This window comes from Vipera berus (genome assembly GCF_964194415.1).
Source record: "Vipera berus genome assembly, chromosome: Z".
Lineage (NCBI taxonomy): Eukaryota > Metazoa > Chordata > Lepidosauria > Squamata > Viperidae > Vipera > Vipera berus.
This window is the reverse complement of record NC_138205.1, coordinates 126,688,904-126,715,585: the sequence shown is the minus strand read 5'-3', so window position 1 is coordinate 126,715,585 and position 26,682 is coordinate 126,688,904. Positions and strand designations below refer to the sequence as shown.

The window sequence follows — 26,682 nt, the reverse complement described above, 5'->3', positions numbered from 1 at the left end:
CCGCACCGGGCGCAACATCTGGGGGGGCGCGCTCGCACTGAGCTGCTCGGTAGCCACCGAGGCTCTGTGTCATTTCTGTCCGCGCCGCGGGCTGCGAAGAGGCGGGGCGGGGCCAGGCCGCCGACATACACGCCGCCCAGTGACAGGCGGCGCACGTGGGCCCAACCAGGAGAGGCCCCCTGCTGCAGAGGCCCTCCCCCTCTCCCGGCCCCCGCCCCCTCCCGTGTCTCCTTCATCCGCTCTGGGAGAGCGAGCCAGAAAGGGTAGTGGACGGACGGACGGGCGTGCGGGAGGGCGGCGGCTGGGTGACTTTGGATTCCAGTTCCGCGAAGGAAGAAACTGGGGTCCCTTCTTTCTCAACGCACCGGACTGCTCCAGAATAAGAGCCTTCCTTAAAAGTCGCCTGGTTCGGCTCCGTGATAGCCGGCGAGCTTGAATGCAGCGGCTCTTGCAGGTCGGAGCCCCGCCCAGCCGCCCTCAAGAGGGACCCGGAAGCATCCCGCATGCGCGCGACTCTTCTTGGAAAGTCTACGCCGCTGCGGGGCGCGTCTTTTCAGCAGTGCCGTGATGTCACCGCCCGCCCACCCCTCTATTTCCGCTTCCGGTTGCCTTGCCCCGCCCCGGGTGCTGACAACCCACGCTATGCCGCTGGAGGTTCAGCAATAGCTGCTTTGTGAGGCAGGAATGTGTGATAAAAATTAATTAAGCCAAGGAAAGCTTGTAGTTCCGCCTTATTCTGGGGTTCTGGAGCTAACTTTATGGCCCTAATTTTTCCTTCTGTAGGGTGGATGCTTGATGCATCAATTCTAAACCCCAAGAATTCAGTTGATTTTACCCCTATGCAACACTTATCCTTTTTTAATTTCAATCCTGCCTCCCTGAATTTCCCCAGTACCTGTTCTAGCCTTTCAGCTAGGATGTCCTCAGTTTTTCCAGTGATGAGGACATCATCAAAGTAAGGGCATACACCTGGAATGCCCTTCAAGGTTCTCTCCATCACCTCCTGAAAGATGCCTGGAGCTGCAGCTATCCCGAACTGAAGTCTGTGAACGCGGAACGCCCCCTTGTGGGTAACTATTGTTTGAGCCTCGGCGGCTTCCTTAGACACGGTAAGTTGCAAATACGCCTGCGCCAAGTCGAGCTTGGCGAAAATGGCGCCGTCCTGGATCGTCGCGAGGACCTGCTTCACCGTCGGGACCGGGTAAGCATGTTTTTTCATTGCGAGGTTCAGGGTAGCTTTATAGTCGGCACAGATCCTCACATCCCCGTTTGGTTTCAGGGGTGTGACGATCGGTGTCTCCCACAGGCCCCCTTCTACCGGTTCTAAGACGCCCTGGCCTACTAGCTTATCTAGTTCGGCCTCGATTTTTTGTTTGAGGGCGAAAGGCACCCTCCGGGCCTTAAGCCTGATGGGCCTAACCTCGGGGTCTAAGTTAAAATTAATGGGGGGTCCCTTGTACCTCCCTAATGACCCGTCGAATACGTCTGCGAAATTATCGCAGACGGATTTTAGGGTTTTATTCTGAATGGTGTTAATTCCCCCCACCCAAATGCCTAGGGCCGAGAACCAATTAAGGCCTACAAGGCTAGTTCTCTGGCCCTCGGTGACTAAAATAGTTAATACTCCACTGAACCCCTTATATTTAACGTTGATGGTAGCCTCTCCCACTAGTTCTATGGGTGATTTCTGGAAGTCGGCTAATTGTAATTTGGTGGGTTTAAGGGGAATTTTCTGGCCGCTTCTGGTTTCGATGTATTTAAGGGTGTCCCTAGAAATTATAGATACTGAGGCCCCGGAGTCCACTTCCATTTTGCAAGGGACACTTTGCAATTGGACTTCGATTCTTAATTTAGGCCTCAAAATGTGGTTGACTCTAGGGGTGTATTTTCATCTAGGGATCCCCACGTGGTTGACCTCCACCCCAGTCCCCGGGTTGGAAGTGCGTGCCTTGGGCCTAGGGGTCTCTCCGCCACTCCGTTTGGGGGTTACCTCACCTGAGGCCCAAGCGTCGAGCTCGTGGAGGCGGTTGTCGCGCGGTCGGCTTCTGCAGATGGCCTGGATGTGGCCCGTTTTTCCGCACCCTCGGCATTTGGCGTTTCGGAATCGGCAAGTCGATCGTTGGTGATTTCCGCCGCAGCTTCCGCACCGGGTCTCTGGGTCTCGAGGTCTGGCGGGGTTGTCCCTCTGGGGTCGTTGCGGCGCTGGTGGTGGTTGCCTTCTGTTCTGATCTGGGCCTTCGGCTCGTAGTGGTCTCGGCGCCATCTTCCCGAACCTTCTGGCTACTTCGGCGATCTCGGCTTCCCACTGGTAGTCCACCTCCCCACCGTCCACATGGCTCTCCAGGTTAATTTCGGCTGAGGCTGCCATGCTGTTGTAGGGGGGGTCGCGTCTGCCTGTAGACTCGTACGTGAGTAGCTCGTCTAAGACTTCTTGGAGGTTGCCGGTGGGCTTAGAGATGATTCGGTTTTGCAAGTGTTTGTCTCGCAGGCCCAAAACCACTCGGTCCCTAATGCGAATCTCGAGATTGTCATATTTACAGCGCAAGGCTGCTTCTCGGACTGCCGCCACAAATTGCTGTATTGATTCGCCCGGCCGCTGGTTCCTTTTCTCAAATATCCTCCGCCAGAACAGTTCCGACCGTTTAGGGGTGAAGTGGACCCTCAGTTTCGCCAACAGGTCGGCGTACGATACGCTGGAGACCGGCAGGGGTTGGCACAGGCCGACGGCCACCCGGTAAACCGGCGTGCCGCTGATAGTTAGTAGCGCTGCCGCCTTCTTCCTGTCCTCCGTGATCCCGTTGACCAGCATGTACCCCTCAACTTGTCCGACATATTCTTCCCAGTCTTCAGGGTAGTTAGGGTCAAACTCCTTCAGGGATCCGACTTGCGCCATTCTGTTGTTTTAATTTGCTTGCTGCTCGGTTGACTGTGGTTCAAATTTCCCGCTTTTCGCTCTGTCGGCTTTCCGCGGTTCTCTCGCTGTTCTGCCGTCAATCCCACCTTCGTCGCCACTGTTAAGTCCGTAATGACGAGCGGAGACAGCGATGTCGCACAAGGAACGTTTATTGGAACTCACATGGGTCAACTGGCTAGCAGCCGTTGAACCCTGCCTTAAATACTAACTCCATTCAAACATAACCAATCCCCGGCTTAGAATCTCCCGCCGGGAAGTAGCAGCCAATGATTGCACTCAGGTTTCCCGCCGAAGGGAAACCACTACCATAACTATGTACACAACACAGGGAGAATGGAAAGAGGAGAAAACACAGAATGAGAAATCTTAGAATCAGTCCTGGAATACTTAGAATTGCTGTAATGTGTCTCCTTTCGTGTAGCACTCTATTGTGGAAACATTATTTTTAAACAATGAAAAAGGTTATATAATGATGTGTTTAGTTTTATATATTTTATGTACTTAGTCAAGTAAATCCAAATGAATGCTGTTTAACACATTCTTCACATAGCAGCATTCCATGTTGTACAAGCCAAACCCTATTGAAGTTGTTAAAAATTGAGGCAGTTATGATATTACAATTGACATGCTCGAATATTTGTGGATATAGTATATTCCGAGAACAGAGGCCAACACTGTTCAGCATTTCATTACTCTATTGTGGTCTTTCTCTCAAAAGCAAATCAGAAAGCAGCATATCTTTGTAATTTATATAACTACAGCACTAAGCTTTAGCTCATTCACTATTTTTATTTCTTGCTTATGGAGAGTCTAAAGCATTCCAGGAAATAGAATCATTCTGAACGCTATTGCTTTGCTTTCCTTCAATTCTTATTTAAAATTTTAAAATATTGAAAAAATCTTAAAGGTCAGGTATGACAGGAAGCCTGGCAGGCATCAAAATAAGTACCTGCAGGTATATTGACACACACAGATGCCACTTTGGGACACTGGCCACAGGTGTAGATTAGAATTAAATATTATTGCAGTTATTAACATTGTGTCTCAACAGATAGTTTGCTTGAAGTGAATGACTCCATCTCATTCTGGGTTATTGTTGTCCAGTTGCTCTGATTGTTTATGTCTGGATATTGTTTCATTAGGATTGTCTTTTAGTAACAACTTCGAGTTCCTATAAATTCATTCTTGTATCATTAGTGATAATACCTAGCTAGTTTCTTCTCTTGGCTTCCTTTTCATTTGCCTTTGATTTATCAAACCATTGTACTGATTAACACTTTGGAAAAGTCTTCATCAGTACAAATAATTGATTTGCAGATTTTCTTTTGTGTGAAATTCTTGCATTAACTCTTTATATTTTCTTTCACTTTTTTACATAAAGCATTTCCTTCATGTTTGTAATGTTCTTAAATAATTCTTTGATTTGACCTTTATCTTCAATTTCTTTGTATTTATTATTTAAAAATAACTGCTTGTCTCATCTTATTCTTCTCTGAAACTCAATATTTATTTGGCGAAGTTTTCCTCACTCTAGGCTTTCCAACTTTAGCTATTTTCCCTCTGCATAATTCAGGATTATCATAGAGGGATCGTAATGGAAGAGAAGGAAGAAAGACAACTCTTGGAAAAATGATAGAGCTTTCCTTTAAAACAATTTGTGGGATAATAACTCACCAACATTTTCACATCTTTTGTGAGCATAAATGAGACCTAGAAGGCAGCATAAGGAAACATCAACGTGTCGTTTCTGGACATTTTCAAGAAGTGAGATGCCTTCTTGGATTCGGCCTGCAAAGGTGCAAAGCAATGAATTTAGTTTTTAATATATTTCACTTGGAAACTTACCATAAAGGTAGTTACTTTGGAGGGGAAAGCTAATTCTATAATAAGTACAATTCATGGATGGAAACTAATCAAGGAGAGAAACAACCTAGAACTAAGGAGAAATTTCCTGACAGTGAGAACAATTAAACTAGTGGAACAGCTTCCCTTCAGAAGTTGTGGGTGCTTCATTACTGGAGGCTTTTAAGAAGAGACTGGACAGTCACTGGTCTGAAATGGTATTGAGTAGGGGGTTGGACTAGAAGATTTCCAAGGTCCCTTCCAACTCTTATTCTGTAAAGTCTATAAACATAATTACTTTGGAGAACAAAGCTAATCCTATAGTCAGTGCAATTCATGCAAAATCAGGTCTGCAAATAGAGGCTTGATTTTTATATCTGGGTGGAAATGACCCAAGGGAAATGCAATATTGTTTTCCAATCCTCGGTATTGTATATTTTATTTTTGTGTTTTTCTCATGTTTTATTAATATATAGGTCTGATACATTTATTTTGCTAATTTTGCTTTTCATGGTTTTTGGAAATTGGTGTATTTTTAATGTATTAATTAGTTTATTCTTATTGCTTTGAGACATTTCAATATTTGATTTCATGCTATCTTTTAGACTACTTACCTGCTCAAGACTAATTTTGATTTACTGAGTTGCCCTATCAAGTTCTACCACATGTCTATTTTTTAACCCAAGGAGATTTTGTTCTAGCTTTTCAATTTTCAGTTTTAATTCAGAGATCTCTTAATTCTTTATGATGACTAATTTGCATACATTATGGCAGATTGTGAATGTAAATTAATCATCATTTCTAAACTGTGCAAAGTTTACAACACTTGTTCCACATTATTTTCTGGAATTAATGTTCCAGAAACATTAATTCTAATCCTACAGTGTTTACTCAGTACAACTAACTTATTTTAAATAATAATTTTTACTAATTACCCAGAAACAAGGTTCCAAGACCCTTGAAAAACAGCAGAACTGGATCATGAGCATGTTTTGACAGTTCAATGTTCGTTGCTTGAATAACATAGTTGAAATATTTTTCCTGAGTATAGTATAGAATTCTAGCCTTGAGATGAAAAAAAGAGGAGTTGAAGTTATTTTGGTTCTGCTCACTACATACATATGAAAGCAGAGATTGGATCCGCTATCTAACAGCATTTAAAAGAAATCATCACTACATCTATCATGTACAATGATACAAACTATTCAATAAAATGATGTTGCCAGACATTTATTTTTGTCATAAAAAGTAACAGAGAATAATTTCAACAAACCAGCTGCAAGTACCATGCTGATCAAATTGTCATTGATTTACTAGCTTCTTTTACTTGAAAATTTGGGCTGGCTATAAAAAAACTAAGGTAGGGTAAAATATGTTTCGAATGGAGCTTAACTCTTGGTGAGTTCATGGATATCTCATAAACATAGAAAACTAATGGCAGAAAAAGAGTGCCTTTCGAGTTTTTTATTTGTTTTTGTTTTCCTTTTAATTTATTATTACTTTTTATCGGATGACAGACATGTTTATTCCAAGCACGTTTAAACTCACTTTAAACTGAAACTTAATCACCACATAGCTCTTAGGACAACCATTTGAAAGTTGGTTTACATTACTTTCTGTTGTGATTTTTTTTAAAATCTGGGATTCCTTGGTGGTCTGCCATCTAAATATCAATCCAATCTGACCTTATTAGTTTTTAGAGATCAGCCAAAATCATCTAGGTCAGGGGTGTCAAACTGCTGGCCCGTGGGCCAGACACATCACACAGAAGCTGCACCCACCCCATTGCCGGCAGTGGCAAAACTGTCCCGATACATTGTGTGACGTCACGTGAGGTTGCAATCTAGTTCACACTAAATAATTAAAAATCCAATTCTAGGATTTCATAGTTAGAATATTATGTAACACAACAACTAAAAATCATCTTCAAGCTAAGCAAATCCTGGTACAGGTAGTCCTTGGGTTACAACAACTGAGCCCAAAATCTATGTTGCTAAGCGCGACAGTTAAGTGAGTTTTGCCGTTTTACAATCTTTCTTGCCACAGTTGTTAAGTGACTGCAGTTCTTAAGTTAGTAACACATTTGTTAAGTGAATCTGGCTTCCCCGTTGACTTTGCTTGTCAGGTCACAAATGGTGATTACACGACTCTGGCAAACATCATAAATACCAGCTAGTTGCCAAGCACCCCAATTTTGGGGAAGCTGCAATGAACATGAGGAAGATGAAATGGTCGTAAATCATTTTTTTCATTGCCACTGTAACTTCAAAGGGTCACTAAATAAACGGTTGTAATTCGAGGACTATCTGTACAGAGCCCTCAGTGCATACCTTGGATTGAAAACAAACCTAAGTGTTTTGTTTAAGGATATGTTTCTATGCCTCAGCTAATTTAAGATGTGTGGACTTCAACTCCCAGAATTCCCCGGTCTTTCTTTCCACACTACTTGAAGTTGCTGAGGTATATGAAGCCATCCCATGCGGCCACTGTTCCTAGATTAACTCAAATTGAACATAGCCGTGTTTTTATATTTGACACAGGTGTATTTTAGGAGCGTGTGGAAGCGACTACCATGGACTGGGGGTCCGCGACAGCCATCGCGCCCTCTCTCTAAGGGGAAGCGAAACGCTACCCGCGAAACCGCCTCGACCCTCCTAACCGACGAAGCGCGCGCCGCCAGCCGCTCCCGGCCCCGCCTCAAGATGAACGTCTTCAGCAGCCAATCGTGGGGCAGCTGCTCCTCTTTTTTCCCCCCCCTCCTCCCGCCACGCCCCTTCTTTCCTGGAGAACGCGGGGATTTCGCCTCCCTCCTCTTCGGCATTCTTTCCCCGCCCCCTCCGTTTCTACAGCCCTCTACCCTTCTCCTTCGTGGACGTTAGGTGACAGACGGGCGCTTCAGCCTATGAGGCGCGCGTGCGTCATCCGGCTTGCTTCGTTGGCTGTTCTTCTCCCGGCGGCCTCCGCTCGCGCATGCGCCCAAGGGTTTGCAGCGTTGGAAGCTGTCGACCTCTGTTGTTGGCGACCGGCGGCGATGAGGAAGGCGAGGAGACCGCTGAGGCCGGCGGGTGCTTCTTCCAGCGCCTGAGTCGGTGTCTCTCCGGGCAGCCATGGGGCTGAGTTCCAGCTCCGAGGTCCCCGACGGGGGCTCCGAGGGTTATCACGTGCACGGGGTAAGCAGCGTTTCCCTGGAGGGACCCACGGAGGGTGAAGACGGCCCTAAATCGAAGCTGGACTCCAGCGCCCATCAGCCTCAGCCGGTGGGTGGGAAGGACGGGCCTTAGTCCAATCGCTCTGGGGTTAGCCCTCGCTGGCCCCCTGAAACTCCTCTCCAGACGCGATGGAACTCAATACCCATTGTTCTCATCCAGTGGATGGGGATGATGGACGTTCTCATCTCTCTTGATGACAAGTGACCAGCTGGGAAGGGATCGTGGGAAGTGCCGCCTGTGACGCTGAGTGTAATAATTTTGTATATGTGTATGTGTGTGCATGTATACGTATGTATGTGTGTATGTATATGTGTGTATATGTATGTGTATGTATATGTATAAGTGTATGTATATATAAGTATGTATATGTGTGTATATGTATATATGTGTGTATGTATATCTGTATATGTGTATATGTGTGTTTGTATACATATATATACACACATACACACATACACATGCATACACACATTATTATTTTCATACATGACTCATACCAACAAGGCTTTCTCCTCTTACTTTTCCCCACAACAACAACAACAACAACCACCACCACCACCCTGTGAGGTGAGTTGGACTGAGAGAGAGTGACTGGCTCAAAGTCACCAACTGGCTTTCATGGCTAAGGCAGGACTCGAACTCAGGGGCTCTTGCTTTCTAGCTTGGTGACTTAACCACTAGAGCAGACGTGTCAAACTTGTGACGTCATGTGATGTATTGGAGCTTTTCCCCCATTGCCAGCAATGGGGTGGGCGCGGTTTCTTAGTGATGCGTCCGGCCCGCGGGCTGGCAGTTTGACACCTCTGCACTAGAGTCTAGAGTAAACTGCTGGCTGATGCCCTTATTTCAAGTATTTTCATCCTGTTCTGCACCTGAAAAGGGACCCAGAAGAGCAGCTATCATACAGCATCAATGGGAGCTTCCAGTCCCCTGAGAGACCTGATCTGGGAAGAAAGTTGGAGAAATGAAATAGACCAGAAAACCCTCAATGGGTTTCCATAAGGCTACTTGGATAATTTCCTTGACAGCTGTATGGAAGACTGAGAATTGCCTTCATCCAGGGCATTTTCCTGACTCCCCAGCCTGACCCCTCTCCCTTGCTGGTTTTCTGTTTAAGCCCTAATCAGGACCCAGTTAGCTTTGTTCATAACTACAGAAAACCTGCCCTGTCACCTGATACCTCAAATTGTTACTCTTCCAATTAGTAACTATTCATTGCTTTTTAGGGAAGATTATTACCAATTTATAGAATATAGTTGATGCCTTCCCTGTTTTTGCTGACCTTAAGGCAGTTTGCAAAAGCCAATAGTAGTAAAAGGAAGCCCACCAAAATTACATTAAAAGAACTTAACTGTAACCCTAAAACAGCTGTTGCCATATGCCTGTTTATCTTCTGTGTGTAGAAATTGATCTTTTTTGTTGTTGTTGTTATGGTCACTTTTAAAGGGGGCATCCCAGCTTGAAGGATGAATTTTACATTGGTGAAAATAGAATGTCACTATGCTTGTTAATACCTTGGAAGGATCACATCATATCCAGTTTAGTGTAGTGGTTAAGGTGTTGACCTAGAAATCAGGAGACAGAGTTATAGTCCTGGAAAGCCAGTTGAGTGACTTTGGGCCAGTCCCTCTCAGGGTGGTTGCTGAGGAGAAAAGAGGAAGAAAGTATTATGTATGTTTGTCACCTTGTGTTACTTATAAAGATGGAATAAAAATAGAATAGAATTCTTTATTGGTCAAGTGTGATTGGACACAGAAGGAATTTTGTCTCCGGTGCATAAGCTGTCAGTATACATACAAACAACAAAGTGGTAAGTCATAGATCCTGAATCCTACAATCATAAATCATAAGATGGAAACATATCAATAGGAGAATGTAGTAGTTAAGATGAGAAGTGAGAAAGATGAGAAAATGACAAGGATAATAGCAATAGGGACAATTATACAGGTAAAATATCTTTAGGCATGGATACTTAGGGTAAATATCCATTCTTGATGGATGTTTGGAGTAATGCTATGTGGGTACTGTCTTGATGCACCGAATGTATCTCAGAATATATTTCTCATTCTGCAACCTCTATCCTAATAGCCAAATTGGGGATGATTGGAATCCTGTAGATCGGGTGGGTCACAATGATTAAGCCTTGTCTTTGCAAAGATCAGTGCTGTGCCTTTTTAATACTGTGTGCAGAAGGCATGAGTCATGACTGCAGAAGTAGTTCATTGTTCTTTTTTTTTAAAGGAAGGGTATTGGGCGAGGTCTTGGTATGAGATGTTTAACTTGTTTTTTTTGGGGGGGGGGTTGTTGCCCTCACTTGGTGGCTTTCAGGTTGAAAAGTTAAACTTCCTGAAAGAAAGCAAAGTCAAAACCTTTCCGTATTGCTGGGTGTGCACACAGAGACATCAGCAATAAAGCTTGACTTAAAGGAAACATTCAGAAATGCATTCTCTGAATCTATGTGAGACTAAGCTGTATTTCTAAGTGCAAGAAGTTCTGTGGAGAATGTTTAATGGAGATCCTTCTTGCAAAAAATAAAATAAAATCTGAAAATTTAATTTTAATTCAAGAATTTTGCTATGAAAAGAGATGATGCCTGGCCTTGCCTCCTTTTAAATTGCCTTGGATCGTGCCTCTGGGTCAAGGAAAAAGCACTAGCACGTAGATGTACATATTACTTCACAGTGCTTTACCGCCCTCTCCAAGCGATTTACAGAGTCAGCAAATTGCCCCCAACAATCTCTCCCATATTTTACCAACCTTGGAAGGATGGTATCAACTTTGAACCTGTTAGAATCGAACTCCTGGCAGTGGGCAGTGAGTTAGCCTGCCATACTGCATTCTAACCACTGTGCCCCCACGGCTCCTCTCTAAAATTGCTGGGTTTGGCAGCTTTCGTCTTGGGGCTCCAGATTATAAGAAACTCAGTTATTAATAACAGACTTTTATGGTTAATCTATATACATGTTTATTTCTGAAACACTTTTCGCATTAAGCATCCACCTTTCTTTAGGATAATGAATTCTTATGCTGATGTTCATTTTTATGCAATATGTATATATGTCAACTTTGCCATTTTTGCAGATTCAGGAAAATTCCCCTGCTCAGCAGGCTGGATTGGAGCCATTCTTTGATTTCATACTTACCATAGGACACACGAGACTGGTAAATAGCTAAGAGAAGCCACTGTTTTCTCTCTTTCTCTCTCTCCCTCTCTCCTTGCATGCGAGCACCCAACTTCATCAGTGTTCTTGCAAATATCTGTTGATAGTTCAACTGACTATATTTTTGAAATTATAAATTGCTTTGTTCAACTTTCACTCCCAGAGAATATCTGTTATTGTAGGGGTTTCCAACTTTGCCAATTTTAAGACTTGTGGACTTTAAGTCCCAGAATTCCCCAGCCAGCTTTGCTGGCTGAGGAATTCTGGGAGTTGAAATCCACAAGTCTTAAAGTTGGCAAGGTTGGAGACCCCTGTGCTATTGGGCTTCTGCCTGTTAAATCTTTTAATAGATAGAGATCTTCAACAAACCTCTGCATCTTTGGATTACATGTATGAGATTATTTAGTGTTAACCATTTACGGCTAGGGATAAAAAAAACTGTACAAGCAGAAGCAGATTACAGAGAAGGATTATTAATAATACTCTGACCATGACTGTTTGCACACTTATGACCATTGAGCATTCCCTTGGTCACATGATCAAAAAGCTGGTATTTGGCAATTGACTCATATTTATGACTGTTGCAGTATTGTGAGGACACGTGATCATAATTTGTAACCTTCCCAGCCAGCTTCTGACAAGTAAAGTCAAGGGGGAAGGCTGGGTTTGCCTAATGACCATGTGACTCACTTAATAACCACAGTGATTTGCTTAACTGTGGCCATGAAGATCGTAAAATGGGGCAAAACTCACTTGTTTAGCAAGAGAAATCTGGGGCTCCGTTATGGTCGTAAGTTGAGGATTACACGTAAAGATGATAGATCAGTACCCTTAATCGCTTTAACAATCAGACTTGGGAGTTTTCTGATAACATTTGTAATCAAGCAGAACTTAGCTATGTGCTTGGAAATTTTAGAGAATCCAATAAATAAGAAATAAATGATTTAGGATCATCATATAAGGTTACTGTAGGAAGCAGGAAGTATGAAAAAAAGTAACATTCTACATTTAGGCAAGAAGAATCAAATGCACAGGTATAGTATAGGTACTACCTTGCTCAATAGCAATAACTGTGAGAGGGATCTTGGAGTCCTAGTGGACAACCACTTAAATGTGAGCCAGCAGTGTGCTGCAGCTGCCAAAAAAGCCAACACAATGCTGGGCTGCATTAACAGAGGGATAAAATCAAGATCATGCGAAGTATTAATACCACTTTACAATGCCTTGGTAAGGCCACACCTGGAATACTGCATCCAGTTTTGGTCACCACAGTGTAAAAAAGATGTTGAGACTCTAGAAAGAGTACAGAGAAGAGTAACAAAGATGATTAGGGGGCTGGAGGATAAAACATATAGGGTTGCTGGAATTGGGTATGTCTAGTTTAATGAAGAGAAGGATGAGGGGGAACATGATAGCAGCCTTCCAGTATCTCAGGGGCTGCCCCAAAGAAGAGGGAGTCAAGCTATTCTCCAGAGCAACGGATGGAAACTAATCAAGGAGAGAAGCAACCTAGAACTAAGGAGGAATTTCCTGACAGTGGGAACAATTAACCAGTGGAGCAACCTGCCCTCAGAAGCGGTGAATGCTCCAACACTGGAAGTTTTTAAGAAGAGATTAAACATTCACCTGTCTGAGATGTTATAAGTTCTACCTGATCAAGATTCTGTTGTTTGGCTTTTATACATTTTTCAAGTTAGAGCACTGTCAGGTTCCCATCTAACTTTTAATTAAACCAGTGGAGCTTTTCTCTGTTTTGGAGCACATAGGGGCCCAAACCTAGCACTTGTTAACTATTCTATAAGTTATTGTTTTTAACTTTAAAGGTTGCTGATTAGTTTTATGTTTCGGCATCTTGATAATCTGAAGAACCATTTTGCCCAGTTCTCTGAAGCTCTATCAGCTCTATTTAGGTCTGAAAAAATAATCAATAAATTATAGCCCATTCCAGCATAACATTTAATCAGATAGAATTAGAATAGATTAATAGATATACTGGATGATCCTATAGCCACTCTTATTCCCCTTTCTTTTCCTGCGTGAAAATTTGTCCTGTTTAACACTGTTACAATATTAGATAACCATTTATCTGAAATGGTATAGCGTTTCCTGCCTGATCAGGGGGTTGGACTAGATGACCTCCAAGGTCCCTTCTAACTCTGTTCTTCTGTTACTCTATTCTAACCATATTGATGCATGGTTGTGTAAAGCGCACCATGAATGCAAATGGTAAATCAGATATGGAATGAAGGGATATATAAATATTGTAAAGTAGGTCCTTGGGCCAAATTGCAGCCTTGGTAAGTGCAGTCTGCCTCTTACTCTCTACCACCAATTCAACTGCATCTCGGGAATTTAGCAAGTGGCTTTCGGGCAGAGGTGGAGAACTATGGCCTCTTTATGGCTTGTGGACTTCAATTCTCAGAATTCCTGAGCCTCAAGTCATAAAATGGGCCATAGTTCCTCACCCCTGCTTTAGGGCAGACATGTCAAACACAAGGCCCCGGGGGGGGGGGGCGGATCTGGCCCGCAAAGTCCAGCGAAGCCATGCTGCAAACAGGGAGGGAACGGCCCCCACTGCCTTGGCCCTGGCCCAGAGACCCTCCTCCTGCCAGAGACCCTCAGATCTGTCCCACTCCTGCCCAGGCCCCCATAGGCACCCTTGATGCGAATGATGTAGAGCTGGCCACGCCCACCCAGTAGGCCATATGCACTTTAGACACGCCCACCCAGTAGGCCACGCCCAGCCAGGCCACACCCACCCGGCCCCCTGAGGGCAACTGCAATGCTGATGCGGCCCTCAATGAAATTGAGTTTGACACCCCTGTGTTAAGACATCAAAACATCTTCTGTGAGATGTTTTATCTCCTTCAGAATAAAGAATGGGATCGAAGTGCACAGTCCAAGCCCTCTGGAGTAAAAGAAATTTTTCTGGAGTTGATAGAGGCAGAATTTTCTCCTGGTGACGGCCCTCAATGAAATTGAGTTTGACACCCCTGCTTTAGGGTATGACATGAAGGATGATCTATCAAACACATTCCTTTTTTAGATCAGATTTCTCGTACTGGAGATGATGAGCTGGACTCTTGTTCTGGACTGACCTGCTGTGTGCAGAAGTTGCTTTACAAGCAACTGTAGGATTTAGTAAGGTCTGAATTCATTGATTCTTCCTCCCTGTTGGTGGGTTTGAGGCCGAAAAGTATTCATGCCATCAGATGCATCTCGTGAAAGCAAAAACTGGACTTGCAGCTTTTTGGTCCCTTCCCCACGAAGGAGCAAGGATTGGATGCGGGCCATGCAGTGCTTGTCTTCATAGCAATGACAGGTAGTCCTCCACTTAAAACAGTTCATTTAGTGACTGTTCAGAGTTATAATGGCACTGAAAAAAAAGTGAATTTTGAACATTTTTCACACTTACAGTTGTTGCAGTATCCCCAAAATTCAGATGCTTGGCAACTGACTGTTTGACGGTTGCAGTGCCCCAGGGTCATATGATCACCTTTTGTGATCTTCTGACAATAGGGAATCTGGGTTCACTTAATAAATGTGTGACTAACATAACAACTGCAGCCACTTAGCACTAAAATTTTTTGGCTCAGTTGTGGTCGTAAGTTGAGGACTACCTTTGATGGGAATTGAAATCCAACTGAATTGGGTGAGAGCTTTTTTTGTGTGTGTGTGTCTTTAAAATATATTCCTGGAAAGCAAAACCCAGTTTTTTATTGGCAATTATCTCTGAAGACTTAATCGTTGCATGAGTAAAAGGTCTGGACTAGAAGCTGAGCTGAAATTCTCCCATCGTTAACATAACTTTTCTTTATATGTTTCATTAATTTTATTTACTGGTGTTCTTTCTCACCAACTCTCGCTGGCTTAGAGAGTTAAAAAAAAACACGCCATAGAAATTTAAGCTTCCGGGATTAACCCCCAAACAGCCTTCCAATAAAAACAATTTTAAATCAAACTCAGTAACAAATTTATTATTGCTATTAATAAAAGTGGTAGCAAACACTCTTCAAGGGCTTTTTGGAGGAGAGCTCTAGCTTTAGCAGTTTCCAATGCAGGTAGTCCTCAACTTATGACCACAGTCGAGCCCAAAATTTCCATTGCTAAGCAAGGCAGCTGTTAAAACGAGTCATGTCCCATTTTATAAGCTTTTTTTGCCACAGTTGTTAAGCTAATCACAACAGTTGCTAAAGGTGTTATGGGATGGTTAAGCGAATCTGGATTTTCTCATCGACTTTGCTTGTCAGAAGCTCCCTAGAAAGGCTGCAAATAGCATTCCCAGGACACTGCATGCCTGTTGCCAAGCCCCCAAGGTAGGACCACTGAAGCACGACTGATGCTGCAAGAGTCATAAGTGTTAAAACTGGCCACGTCACTTTCTTTCAGTGCTGTTGTAACTTTGAACGGTCACTAAACGAGTGGTTGTAAGTTGAGGGCTGCCTGGAACAGTTACTGAAATGCCAACCTGGTAGGTGAGGAGAAACTGTCTTGTGTTGTCTTGGCACCTTCGCTTGAAGCCTCTTGAGTTTTTGAGTGTCAAACATGTTCGGTGCCATCAAGACGCCCGTTTTGGCACAGCTTTGGAGGCACGATAGGGTGTTGACTTAATGCTGAGTCACCAAATCAAATCTCAGTATTTGACCAGCTGTGACTCTGTTAAGAATTAACAGATTAAAAGCTGCTTGACAAAGGCCTGCAGAGATGAGAAAGAAGGCTGTCTGGCATCTTCCAATCTGGTATTACATTTAGCCAACGTGGCAGTCTATCATCTGAGTACAGTGAGCCCTCAACTTACCATAATAATTGAGCCCCCGATTTCTGTGAAGTGAGATATTTGTTAAGTGAGGGTTTTTTTTGCACTTTATGACCTTTCTTGCCACAGTTTTTAAACGAACCACTAGTGGTTAAGTTAGCAGCATGGTTATTAAGTGAATCTGGCTTCCCCCTTGACTTTGCTCATCAGAAGATTGCGAAAAGGGGATCACGTGATCTTGGGACACAGCAACGGTCATAAGTATGAACCAGTTGCCAAGCCTCTGAAGCAAGGCAGTTGTTAAGTGAGTTGTGACCAATTTAACTACCTTTTTGTCACAGTTGTTAAGGAAATCGCTATAATTGTTAAACAGATGTCATGCGGTCACTAGGCCAGACATGTCAAACTCGCGACGTCACGTGACGTTGCGCAATGTATCGGGAGAGTTTTGCCATTGCCGGCAACAGGGTGGGCGTGGCTTTCGCATGACGCGTCCGGCTGTGCGGGCCGGCAGTTTGACACCCCTGCACTAAGCAAATCTGATTTTCCCCATTGACTTTGCTTGTCAGAAGCCAGCTGGAAGCGATCACATGACCTCACGATAGTGCAAGTGTCATAAATATATTCCAGTGGCCAAGTGCCTGAATTCTGATCACACGACCATGGGGATGCTGTCATGGTTGTTAATGTGAAAAAGCGATCGTGTCATTTTTTTCCCCCCCAGTGGCACTGTAACTTTGAATAGTCACTGAGTGTGTGATTAAGTCTACTTACTTCTCTGGAAGTTGATTGAGTGGGACTTACTTTCTATCAATAACAGTAAAATTAAAGTTTAAATTTCTTTCCAGATTTGGAAAGAACTGAGCTGGAAGGGTGTCTGGCCATCTAGAATGAATGAATGAATGAGTGAAAGAATGAGAGAGAGAGAGAGAGAGAGAGAGAGAGAGAGAGAGAGAGAGAGAGAGAGAGAGAGAGGCAAATAGACAAATAAACAGAGAAATAGAAAGACAGAGAGACAACAGAGGCAGGCAGGCAGGCAGACAGACAGACACAGAAACAGACAGAGAGACAAAGAGAGAGAGAGAGAGAGAGAGAGGGGGGGGGGGGGGAAAGAAACGTTCTGTGTCCTGGCCAGATGCTTCTGAGCCATTTTTTTCTCTTATGTGTTTGCTACCATGTCCAGATACAAGGCCTTCATTTTTTTCCCCCCTTCCCTGCATGTAGAATAAAGAAGGCAACACTCTGAAAGATCTACTAAAAGCCAACATCGAGAAAGCTGTGAAACTGGAAGTTTACAACATAAAAACGATGAAAGTACGGGAAGTGGAGGTCACCCCCAGCAATATGTGGGGAGGGCAGGGCCTGCTAGGGGCCAGCGTGCGATTTTGCAGTTTCCAAGGTGCCAATGAACACGTCTGGCACGTGCTGGTAAGCCGGAAAAGGGAGGTTGCATTGGGCTTTCCGTGATTGCTGGTCCTGATTGGTGATTATCTTGACTCCTGGATGATCAGATTCTAGTTACTAAGAAGCACGGCTGGAAGAAGAGAATAGCTTATCTGTGCATGTTTATTTGCAGGTTATCCGAAGGACGATCTCTTTCCGCTTTCATCCACCTGACCCACCAGAGTGGGATGCAGAGAGTGTTTCAGGTCCCCTCTCCTAAATCTGACAGGATCCAGAGGAAGGGCCTTCTCCGTGGTGGCTCCCCGCAGAGATTAGACTGGATCCCGTTTTAACTCTCGCAAGGTCCTGAAGACGTGGCCTTTGCCAACAGGCCTGGGGAACTCAGAGTGGGATGGAGCTCATCAAGTGGCTGGTTTGATTGCTTCTTGTCACCATGGAGTGTGCGTGTGTGTGGGGAGGTATAGTTTCTATTCTTTTTACATTGAGTTTCTTTGTTGTTTGTTGGCTGCCCACTGACAGTAGTGGGCGGACACAGACAGACAGGCAGATTTATATGGCCGCCCCACTCACAGTGACTCCAGGTGGTGTACAGCATTAAACATCAACGATAGGAAAATTCCAGAAATCCCTGTGGCCTTTGGCGGCGACAAACACAATCACACAAGCCACTTGAACAGCTCCAAAATAATCTGAGCTCCTCAGACCCGCTGAGAGAACCAATCTTTGGGGCCTTGCAAAAAAATAAATAAATAAATAACAAGGATTAGGCCAACCTTATTACTTGGGGAATGATGTTCCAAAGGGAAGGAGCCAGTTCAGAGAAGGCCCCTCTTCTACATCCCGTCAGTTATCTGGGTGGGACCCATAATCTCTCCCGCCTTCCCGCTCTGAAGGACCAAGGAGAGGCAGTCCTTCAACAGGTACACCTGATTAGACAGGTTAGGAGGGCTTCCTAAGTTCCTATGAAACCAGTTTATTTAACTCCTTATTTAATTTATCAGTGACTCTGGGCAGCTAACTACAATAGGAAGAAAGTCAGCTAAAGAACAACATAGATACGAGACAATTGACAGTGAATATTTGCAGACGGCACCAAGCTGGCAGGAATAGCCAACACTCCAGAAGATAGGCTTAAGATGCAGGAGGATCTGGACAGACTCGAACACTGGGCGCTATCTAACAAAATGAGATTCAGTGGTGAAAAAAGTAAGGTTCTACCTTTAGGCAAGAAAAACCAAATGCACAGGTATAGTATAGGGGGTACCTTGCTCAATAGTAGTAACTGTGAGAGAGATCTCGGAGTCCTAGTAGACAATCACTTCAATATGAGCCAGCCGTGTGCTGCAGCTGCCAAAAAAGCCAACACAGTGCTAGGCTGCATTAACAGAGGGATAGAATCAAGATCAAGTGAAGTACTAATACTACTTTACAATGCTTTGGTAAGGCCACACCTGGAATACTGCATCCAGTTTTGGTCACCACGATGTAAAAAAGATGTTGAGACTAGAAAGAGTACAGAGAAGAGCAACAAAGATGATTGGGGGACTGGAGGCTAAAACATATAAGGTTGCTGGAATTGGGTACGTCTAAGTTTAATGAAGAGAAGGACGAGGGGGGACATGATAGCAGTCTTCCAATATCTCAGGGGCTGCCACAAAGAAGAGGGAGTCAAGCTATTTTCCAAAGCACCCGAAGGCAGGACAAGAAGCAGCGGATGGGAACTAATCAAGGAGAGAAGCAACCTGGAACTAAGGAGCAGCTTCCTGACAGTGAGAACAATTAACCAGTGGAACAACCTGCCTCCAGAAGTTGTGAGTGCTCCAACACTGGAGACTTTTAAGAAGAGATTGGACAACCATTTGTTTGAAATGGTATACAGTTTCCTGCCTGAGCAGGGGGTTGGACTAGATGACCTCCAAGGTCCCTTCCAACTTTATTATTATTATTAATAAGATAATCGAATCAAAAGTCTGAGGTTTCATCAGCCACTCAGACCTCCATGCCCGGTGACTTAGCCAACTCTTCAAGGATGCCCAAAGGTCAACAGGGTTGGGGCTAATATGTGGGGTGGGGTGGGAGACGAGGTTCTAGAAGGTTCTCTTGGTGGGTCCTTTAATGAGTGGGGTCCGTAGCTTGCCTCTAGTGCCAGATCTGAGGGGAGAGGTGGTCCTGCTAATAACCTGGCCCCGTGCCGCGGAGAGCTACTTACAGGCAGCTACCACCATTTTGAATGCAACCCAGAAAGGATAAGGCATCTGGTGCAGTTCACACAGCACCGGTATAAATGAGCACAGCTACCCCCCATTCTCCATTTTGTCTCAACGGCAACTTCTGGATCAGTGTTGCCCAACCTCAGTCGCTAAGCTGTGTGGACTTCAGCTCCTTGAATTCCTAGAATCTGATCTGGAACGCTAAGCAAGGTCAGTGCAGAAAATCAGTGGTTTAAGCTGGAGAAGAAGGAAAAAAACCACCGTATTGCTTCCAGGGGAAAAAAACACGGGACTTTCCATGGAGTTAACGATGAATCAAGCTTAACCCAGAGACGACTTTAGATGTTTACAGGTAGTCCTCGACTTATGACCCACTCGTTTTAACAACCATTTAAAGGTACGTCAGTGCTTACGACCAGTTCTCACATGACCTTGCACCGTCCTCGCATTCACATGCGTAATCAAAATTCGAGTACTCGGCAACTAGCATTGATTCGCTACAATTGCAGTGTTCCAGGGTCACCTGATCTCCATTTGCAAGCTTGCCAGGGGGGGGGGTTCCAACGAGTGAAGGCAGTGGGGGGAGTCAGATTCACTTAATGCCCATGGTAAGAAAAGTTGTCAGAATAGATGTGATTCAACTGCATCACTTGGCAACAAATTCTGAACCCCACTGCGGTCATAAGTTGAAGACTACCTTAGAAATATGATTTTTTTTTCTTTCTCCTGTGCCCCTCCTTTTGTTTCCTTTGCTCTTTTGGTTTAAACCTCTGCCTTTTTTAGGAATACTCTGCACACTAATTTACTTGCTTTGCAAATTCAGTGTGTTAGAACAGGGGTCCCCAACCCTTGGACCGTAGACCAGCATGCCAGCAACCGGTCTGCACAAAGAAGGAAAGCCCCATCCACGGGATGCAGGCAGCACGAAACCACACCCTCTTTGGTCCATGGAAAAATCTTTCTCCACAGAACCGGTCCCAGGTGCCCAAAAGGTTGGGGGCCACTATAGGAGAAGATATTTTGTTTAGGTGGAGCAGCAGTGCTTGGTCAAAGCACGTGTCCTACCCTTTTGTGCCCTCCGTTCTGCCACCTCTATCTTGGATAGAATTAGAAATTATTTATTAATAAGGTTTTTTAAAAAAAAAAAACTTGCAGCAATTCTTGCAATTGTTTCCATGTATAAATCTGCATTAGAAAAATCAGTTTGCAGGAGGAAAAAAAAATCTGTTGCTTATTACAGAACGCAATCATATTTAATTAGAATTCACAGCTTTAATATAGAGTGGAACTTTTTCAATGAAAAATAGAAGCACAAGCAACTTTTTTCATTCCACAGTATTCAGAATGAGGAACAAGTGTTTTTTCAAAACATTGATCCATCTGCTTACGTCACAACTCATGAGATGTCCTTGGAACACTTGGGTGTGGTGGGCAGACAGTGACCCAAAGATGCTTTTTCAGGAGGCAACTGGCTTTTCTTGTTTTTCTTTGAAGATCAGGTGAAGATCACGTGAAGTGTTAATACTACTTTATCTTGGTAAGGCCACACTTGGAATACGGCATCCAATTTTGGTCACCTCATTATAAAAAAGATGTTGAGACTAGAAAGAGTACAGAGAAGAGCAACAAAGATTATCGGGACTGGAGGCTAAAACATATAAGGAACGGTTGCTGGAATTGGGAATGTCTAGTTTAATGAAGAGAAGGATGAGGGGGGACAAGATAGAAGTCTTCCAACATTTCAGGGGCTGCCCCAAAGAAGAGGGGGGTCCACCTATTCTCCAAAGCGCCCGAAGGCAGGACAAGAAGCAACGGATAGAAACTAATCAAGGAGAGAAGCAACCTAGAACTAAGAAGAAATTTCCTGACAGTGAGAACAATTAATCAGTGGAACAACCTGCCTCCAGAAGTTGTGGGTTCTCCAACACTGGAAGTTTTTAAGATGAAATTGGACAACCATTTGTCTGAAATTGTATTGAGTTTCCTTCCTGAGCAGGGGTTTGGCCTAGATGACCTCCAAGGTCCCTTCCAACTTTATTGTTATATGTTACTTCTCATGCAAGAAGCTTCTTCAGCTCTGATTGTATGGTGGGGAATGGAAGGATTTATACCGTTCCAAGAAGGCTCCACACACATTTGCACCACTCAGTAACCTTGAGGACATAGGTAAACTTCCACGTGGCCTCAGTGACTCTCTAAAAGGATGCAAATGACTAGCTGTCTGCAAAAAATAAGTATAAATCCTTCCATTCCCCACCATCTGGTCAGAGCTGAAGAAGGTTCTTGGATGAGAAGCCAAATGTCTTCAAAAAACCCGAAAAAAGTCCAGTTGCCTCCTTAAAAAAAGCACCTTTGGAGTAGCCATGACCTAGAAGACTGACCATCTCTATAGACATTTGGCGGACCTTTCACAGACATTTTTAATCTCTCCTTAGCCATGGAAGCTAGCTGAGTGACCTTGGGCCAGTCACTCATCTTAGCCCAACTCACATGGTTTTGAGGAAAATAGATGGGGGAAGGAGTATTATGTATGTTGGCCACCTTGAATTACTTAACAAAAATAAAAAGGGTGGGATATACATACATAAAATCAGGTTAGAAACTGGGAAATGGTGAATTTTCATCCTACCTTAGATGTGGTCAGCTACACAGCAAACCACTTACCAAACCTTGCCAAGAAAACTGCTGGGTAGTTGCTCAGGTAATTGCCAGGAGTTGAGACAGCCCCCACAGACAAACTGAAAAAGGTTTAACAAGCACTGACTTAAAATGCTTTTCCCACTGGCTTTGTTGAATGTGGGCCACAGCCATAACCACGGTCTTTCTCTCTCGCCTAGGATGTGGAGCCAGCTTCTCCGGCAGCATTAGCTGGCCTGAAGCCCCACTCTGACTATATAATTGGATCGGATCAGATACTCCACGAGGTAGTTGAACCTTCATTTACATGTTGCGTTTCATTTTAGGGAGAAACACCACCCCCCCTGCGGTCTGTATGTCAAAGTTGGTTCTTTCCAAGGACTGACTCTTGTCTATCCAGGTTCTCATTTTGAGTGAAGAAGTTAAACTTGGATGAGTAATGAAACACCTGTTTTTTTTTTAAAAAAAACTTTGGTCCAGTTGCCTATCTGGACCGGGATGCCTTGCGTACAGTCACTCATGCGCTCGTGACCTCTCGTCTGGACTACTGTAATGCTCTCTACATGGGGCTGCCCTTGAAGACCACTCGGAGGCTCCAACTGGTGCAGAATGCAGCCGCGCGAGTTGTGTTGGGAGTCTCCCGATACTCCCATGTTACAACTTTGCTCCGCGAGCTGCATTGGCTGCCGGTTGCCCTCCGGGTGAGATTCAAGGTGTTGGTAATGACTTACAAAGCCCTACATGGCATGGGTCCGGATTACCTATGGCAACACCTGCGGCCGGCGTCAACTTCCCTCCGTCCAGTGCGCTCCCACAGAGAGGGCCTCCTCAGGGTGCCTCCGATCAAGGAATGTCGACTGGTGGCCCCCAGGGGGAGGGCGTTCTCTGTGGGCGCGCCAGACCTTTGGAACCGCTTACCGGTTGAGCTCCGGCTGGCCCCCGACCTTCGCTCCTTCCGGCGGGATCTAAAAACTTATTTATTTGAGCAATCCGGCCTGGTTTGATGGGTTAAGGGTTGGGGTTTTAACATGGTTTTTAATTACTGTTTATATCGGGCATAATATTTAATTGTTTTTTAACTTTTGTACTTTGTTTTTAATATTTATTGCCCTGTACACCGCCCTGAGTCCTTCGGGAGAAGGGCGGTATAAAAATTTAATAAATATAAATATAAATATTTAATCTTTTTAAGATATGGAGTTGAAAGGGCCCCTGCAAAGATCTTGAGTAGTTCCTTCATTGTGCTGCAAAGCCATCTTGAGGGTTAGGGTCTGCCTGAACAAAGAACAGGCTGTAAATTCTCTCCCCTAACCCTTTAATCCAGGAACTGGATGGCTGGTGGTGGTGTAAGTGGGGGAAGGGTGGCAGGTTGCTGCAGAGTGAATGATGGATCTCTCCTTTCTTCAGTCTGAAGATTTCTTCTCCCTGATCGATTCTCATGAGGGAAAGCCTCTGAAGCTGGTGGTCTATAACACAGAAATGGATGCCTGCCGAGAGGTTTTTGTAACCCCCAACGGAGCCTGGGGTGGAGAAGGAAGGTATGAGTTTAGAAACCGTGAGGTATGAGAATGAGAGGCAGGCAAGGCCAGGCTGACGCTTGGCCTCCTAGTGCATACTGGATCTTGGTTTGTTTTTTTTGTTTTTATCATCCTTAAAGCATCCTGGGTCCAATGATAAGATACCTCGACTCACAACCACAATTGAGCCCAGACTTCTGTGGCTAACCAAGGCAGTTAAGTGAGTTGTGCTCTGTTTTACGACCTTTCTTGCCACAATTCTTGTTAAGTGAATCACTGCAGTTAAACACTTAAGCTGTTAAGTCAATCTGGCCTCCCCATTGACTTTGCCTGTTTGAAGGTCGCAAAAGGGGATCGCACGACTCCAGGACACTGCAACCGTCATAAATAGGTGTCAGTTGAGAAGTGTCCGAGTTTTGATCATGAGGATGCTGTTTTGGTCATGAGGATGCTGCAACGGTCGTGATACATTTTGGGAATAATCCGTGAAGTTTGCTTTGGCGTGGAATTGAGAGTTTTGAGTTGGAGGGTTTTCCCCTTACAGTCTTATTTTGAGTACACAGAAAAATCACCACGACACTCTTCCATTCCACTCTTCCTTCTTGCCATCATCACAGTACTTTCATACAGGGGTCTTCAAACTTGGCCCTTTTATGACTTGTGGACTTTGACTCCCAGAATTCCTCAGCCAGGCATACTTGCCTGGCTGAGGGATTCTGGGAGTCGAAGTCCACAAGTCATAAAAGGGCCAGGTTTGAAGACCCCTGCTTTAATAGATATGCCATGCATAGACAGAATCTCTTATCTCCTGTTGGTAGCTGGTTTCTTTATGGCCTATTAGAAAATAACTTTTTTTACTCTCACGTAGAAATATAACATGGGAGAATCAGGAAATGCAGATAGTCCTTAACTTCTAACCGGTCATTTATGTCTGCTTGCAGCGTTCTGTAGTCCCGTGACAGCTTTGCTGAAAACTGGAAGTTACTTCTGAGTTTTCAGCAAAAGTGCGCCATAGGAAACAATGGCTTAACGGCTACGCCGTTCATTTTAACAAGTGTGGCATTTGTATGATGACCGCTGCATTCACTTAACAACTGCTGCTGCAAAATAAATTAAGTAAATCATAAACTCAGAGACTGACTCATTTCACGGCCGTTTCAGTATATTATGACTGTGGTGGGCAGGCTTCATTATGGTGGTATACCGAGGACTACTTGTAAGTAATTCACACAGACTGATTTTGGTGGTACAGAGCTGTGTAGAGGCCCAAAGATTTAAACAGGCCTAAGAAGAATAGCTGCTAAATAGATGGATATTGGAAGATAGAAATGTCACTGTAGTCTCTTGAGGGGCTGCTCTGCCCTCTTCCTCCCCCCCCAGTCCCTTCAGAAATTGGGTTCTCCAATTTGCTATGGTTAGGGAGGGCAGTTCTTCAGCCCCCCCTTTTTTTTCCTACAAAGATTAAGGAGAGGCTTTACTTTTTTTTTTTAGCTAGAGTCTGCGGGGCAAAGCCTTAACAGTGCTTTGTGTTGACTCAACTTGAGTTTTCCTGTGTATTATTTCCCACCGCAAGGGGAAAAAGTAGAGATTACTTTATTCAAAGAAAAGAACATATCTAAGTTTTGTTTTCATTTGGAAACGCTTCTGGATTTTGTGCTTGTGATTGGGGGGGGGGAGGAAATAAAACTTTGGTTTTGGTTTTGCTGATTAGATGGGTTTGTTGTTGTTGTTGTACAAATGACAGGTAGTCCTTGACCTACGTCCACAATTGAGCCCAAAATTTCTGTTGTTAGGTGTTTGGAGTTTGCCCCATTTAACGACTTTTCTTGCCACAATTCTTAACTTGAATCATGGCATTTGTTGAGCTACTAACATGAATCGGGCTTCCCCACTGAGGTGGCTTGTCAAAAGGTCGCAAAGGGGGATCTGCAATGGTCATAAGTGTGAGTCAGTTTGCCAAGCGTCTGAATTTTGATCACGTGACCACGGGGATGCTGCAGCGGTCGTAAGTGCAAAAAATGGTCCTAAGTCACTTTTTCAGTGCCATTGTAACTCTGAACGGTCGCTAAATGAACTGTTGTAAGTCAAGGACTATCTGTACATATTATTGTGTAAAAGTAAAAAAAAGTTGAGCCTGTTAGTATTATTTTCCATTGTGCTAAAAAGCCTTTTTTCCCCTTTTTCCCCCTTCTGCCCCACACTTTCCCCCCCCCTTTTCCCTCCCCCAGTTTCCCATTACTTTCATTTTCCTTTGTATTTTATAGTCTGATAAACTAATGCAGATTTGAAGATGCAAAGAGCAGAGTTCCTCTTAATAATGTTGGCAGCTCCCCCGTTATGTTTTTCTGTTTTCAGCTTCCCCCATTATGTTTTAAAATGTCTGCACCCTACTTCTGACAAGACTTGCTTTCTTGTGCAGCTTAGGATGCGGCATTGGATACGGCTACCTACACCGAATTCCCACTCAGGCTGCTGCCTTAAAGAGAGCAACCAAAACCGGTGCCTCTCCTCCTTTGCCCTCTGAAGACGCCCCTCCCGAATCCCCGGCTAACGGCTACATGGAGGTATGGATTTTCATGCTGGACATGGCTTAGTTAACTCCCGTACACCTCGTGAGCAAATCAATGTTCTTTGTAGTTGGAGGGGGTATCACAGCCCCCCTCTCTCCCTTCCCCCTCCGGTTTTTTTTTAGCAGCCTCTAAGACAGGGGTCTTCAAACTTGGCCCTTTTATGACTGGTGGACTTCAACTCCCAGAATTCCTCAGCCAGCGTGCCTGGCTGAGGAATTCTGGGGGTTGAAGTCCACCAGTCGTAAAAGGGCCAAGTTTGAAGACCCCTGCTCTAAGATCTCCAGGTTGATAGCGAAAGAATTGTGGCATAAGATGGTTGCATTGAAATTTCTGATACCTTATTTCGTTCACCACTTTCCCTGCTTTGCCCGAGTTATTTCAAGAGGTCTAAATATTCTGGTGAAGTGCTTTCTGTGGCTTTGGTAAGGCCACGTATGGAATGCTGCATCCGGTTTTGATCAC

At 44.3% G+C, this 26,682-nt stretch overlaps 2 protein-coding genes across 4 annotated transcripts in view; one reads left to right on the top strand and one right to left on the bottom strand.

Annotated features, from left to right (window-relative positions):
- Positions 1–7,577, bottom strand: part of TTC21A (tetratricopeptide repeat domain 21A) — a gene marked incomplete at its 5' end in the record, with an annotated part of 56,453 nt that extends 48,876 nt beyond the window's left edge. Inside the window, 3 exons of the mRNA XM_081344501.1 lie at positions 4,589–4,702; positions 5,692–5,821; positions 7,389–7,577. Of these exons, the coding sequence (XP_081200627.1) occupies positions 4,589–4,702; positions 5,692–5,821; positions 7,389–7,577 (433 nt within the window). The remainder of the gene's footprint in view (positions 1–4,588; positions 4,703–5,691; positions 5,822–7,388) is intronic.
- Positions 7,578–7,711: 134 nt separating this feature from the next.
- The window catches only part of GORASP1 (golgi reassembly stacking protein 1), a 28,296-nt gene continuing 9,325 nt past the window's right edge, over positions 7,712–26,682 (top strand). For 2 of the 3 annotated variants that reach the window (XM_081345626.1, XM_081345627.1), the window contains exons 1-6: positions 7,712–7,926; positions 11,047–11,127; positions 17,107–17,310; positions 22,334–22,420; positions 23,541–23,671; positions 26,070–26,214. In XM_081345626.1, coding sequence (XP_081201752.1) covers positions 7,864–7,926; positions 11,047–11,127; positions 17,107–17,310; positions 22,334–22,420; positions 23,541–23,671; positions 26,070–26,214 — 711 coding nt within the window. In that variant the 5' untranslated portion in view covers positions 7,712–7,863. Of the gene's footprint in view, positions 7,927–11,046; positions 11,128–17,106; positions 17,311–18,659; positions 19,098–22,333; positions 22,421–23,540; positions 23,672–26,069; positions 26,215–26,682 lie in introns of those variants that run through there. The other variant, XM_081345628.1, reaches the window with a different exon arrangement.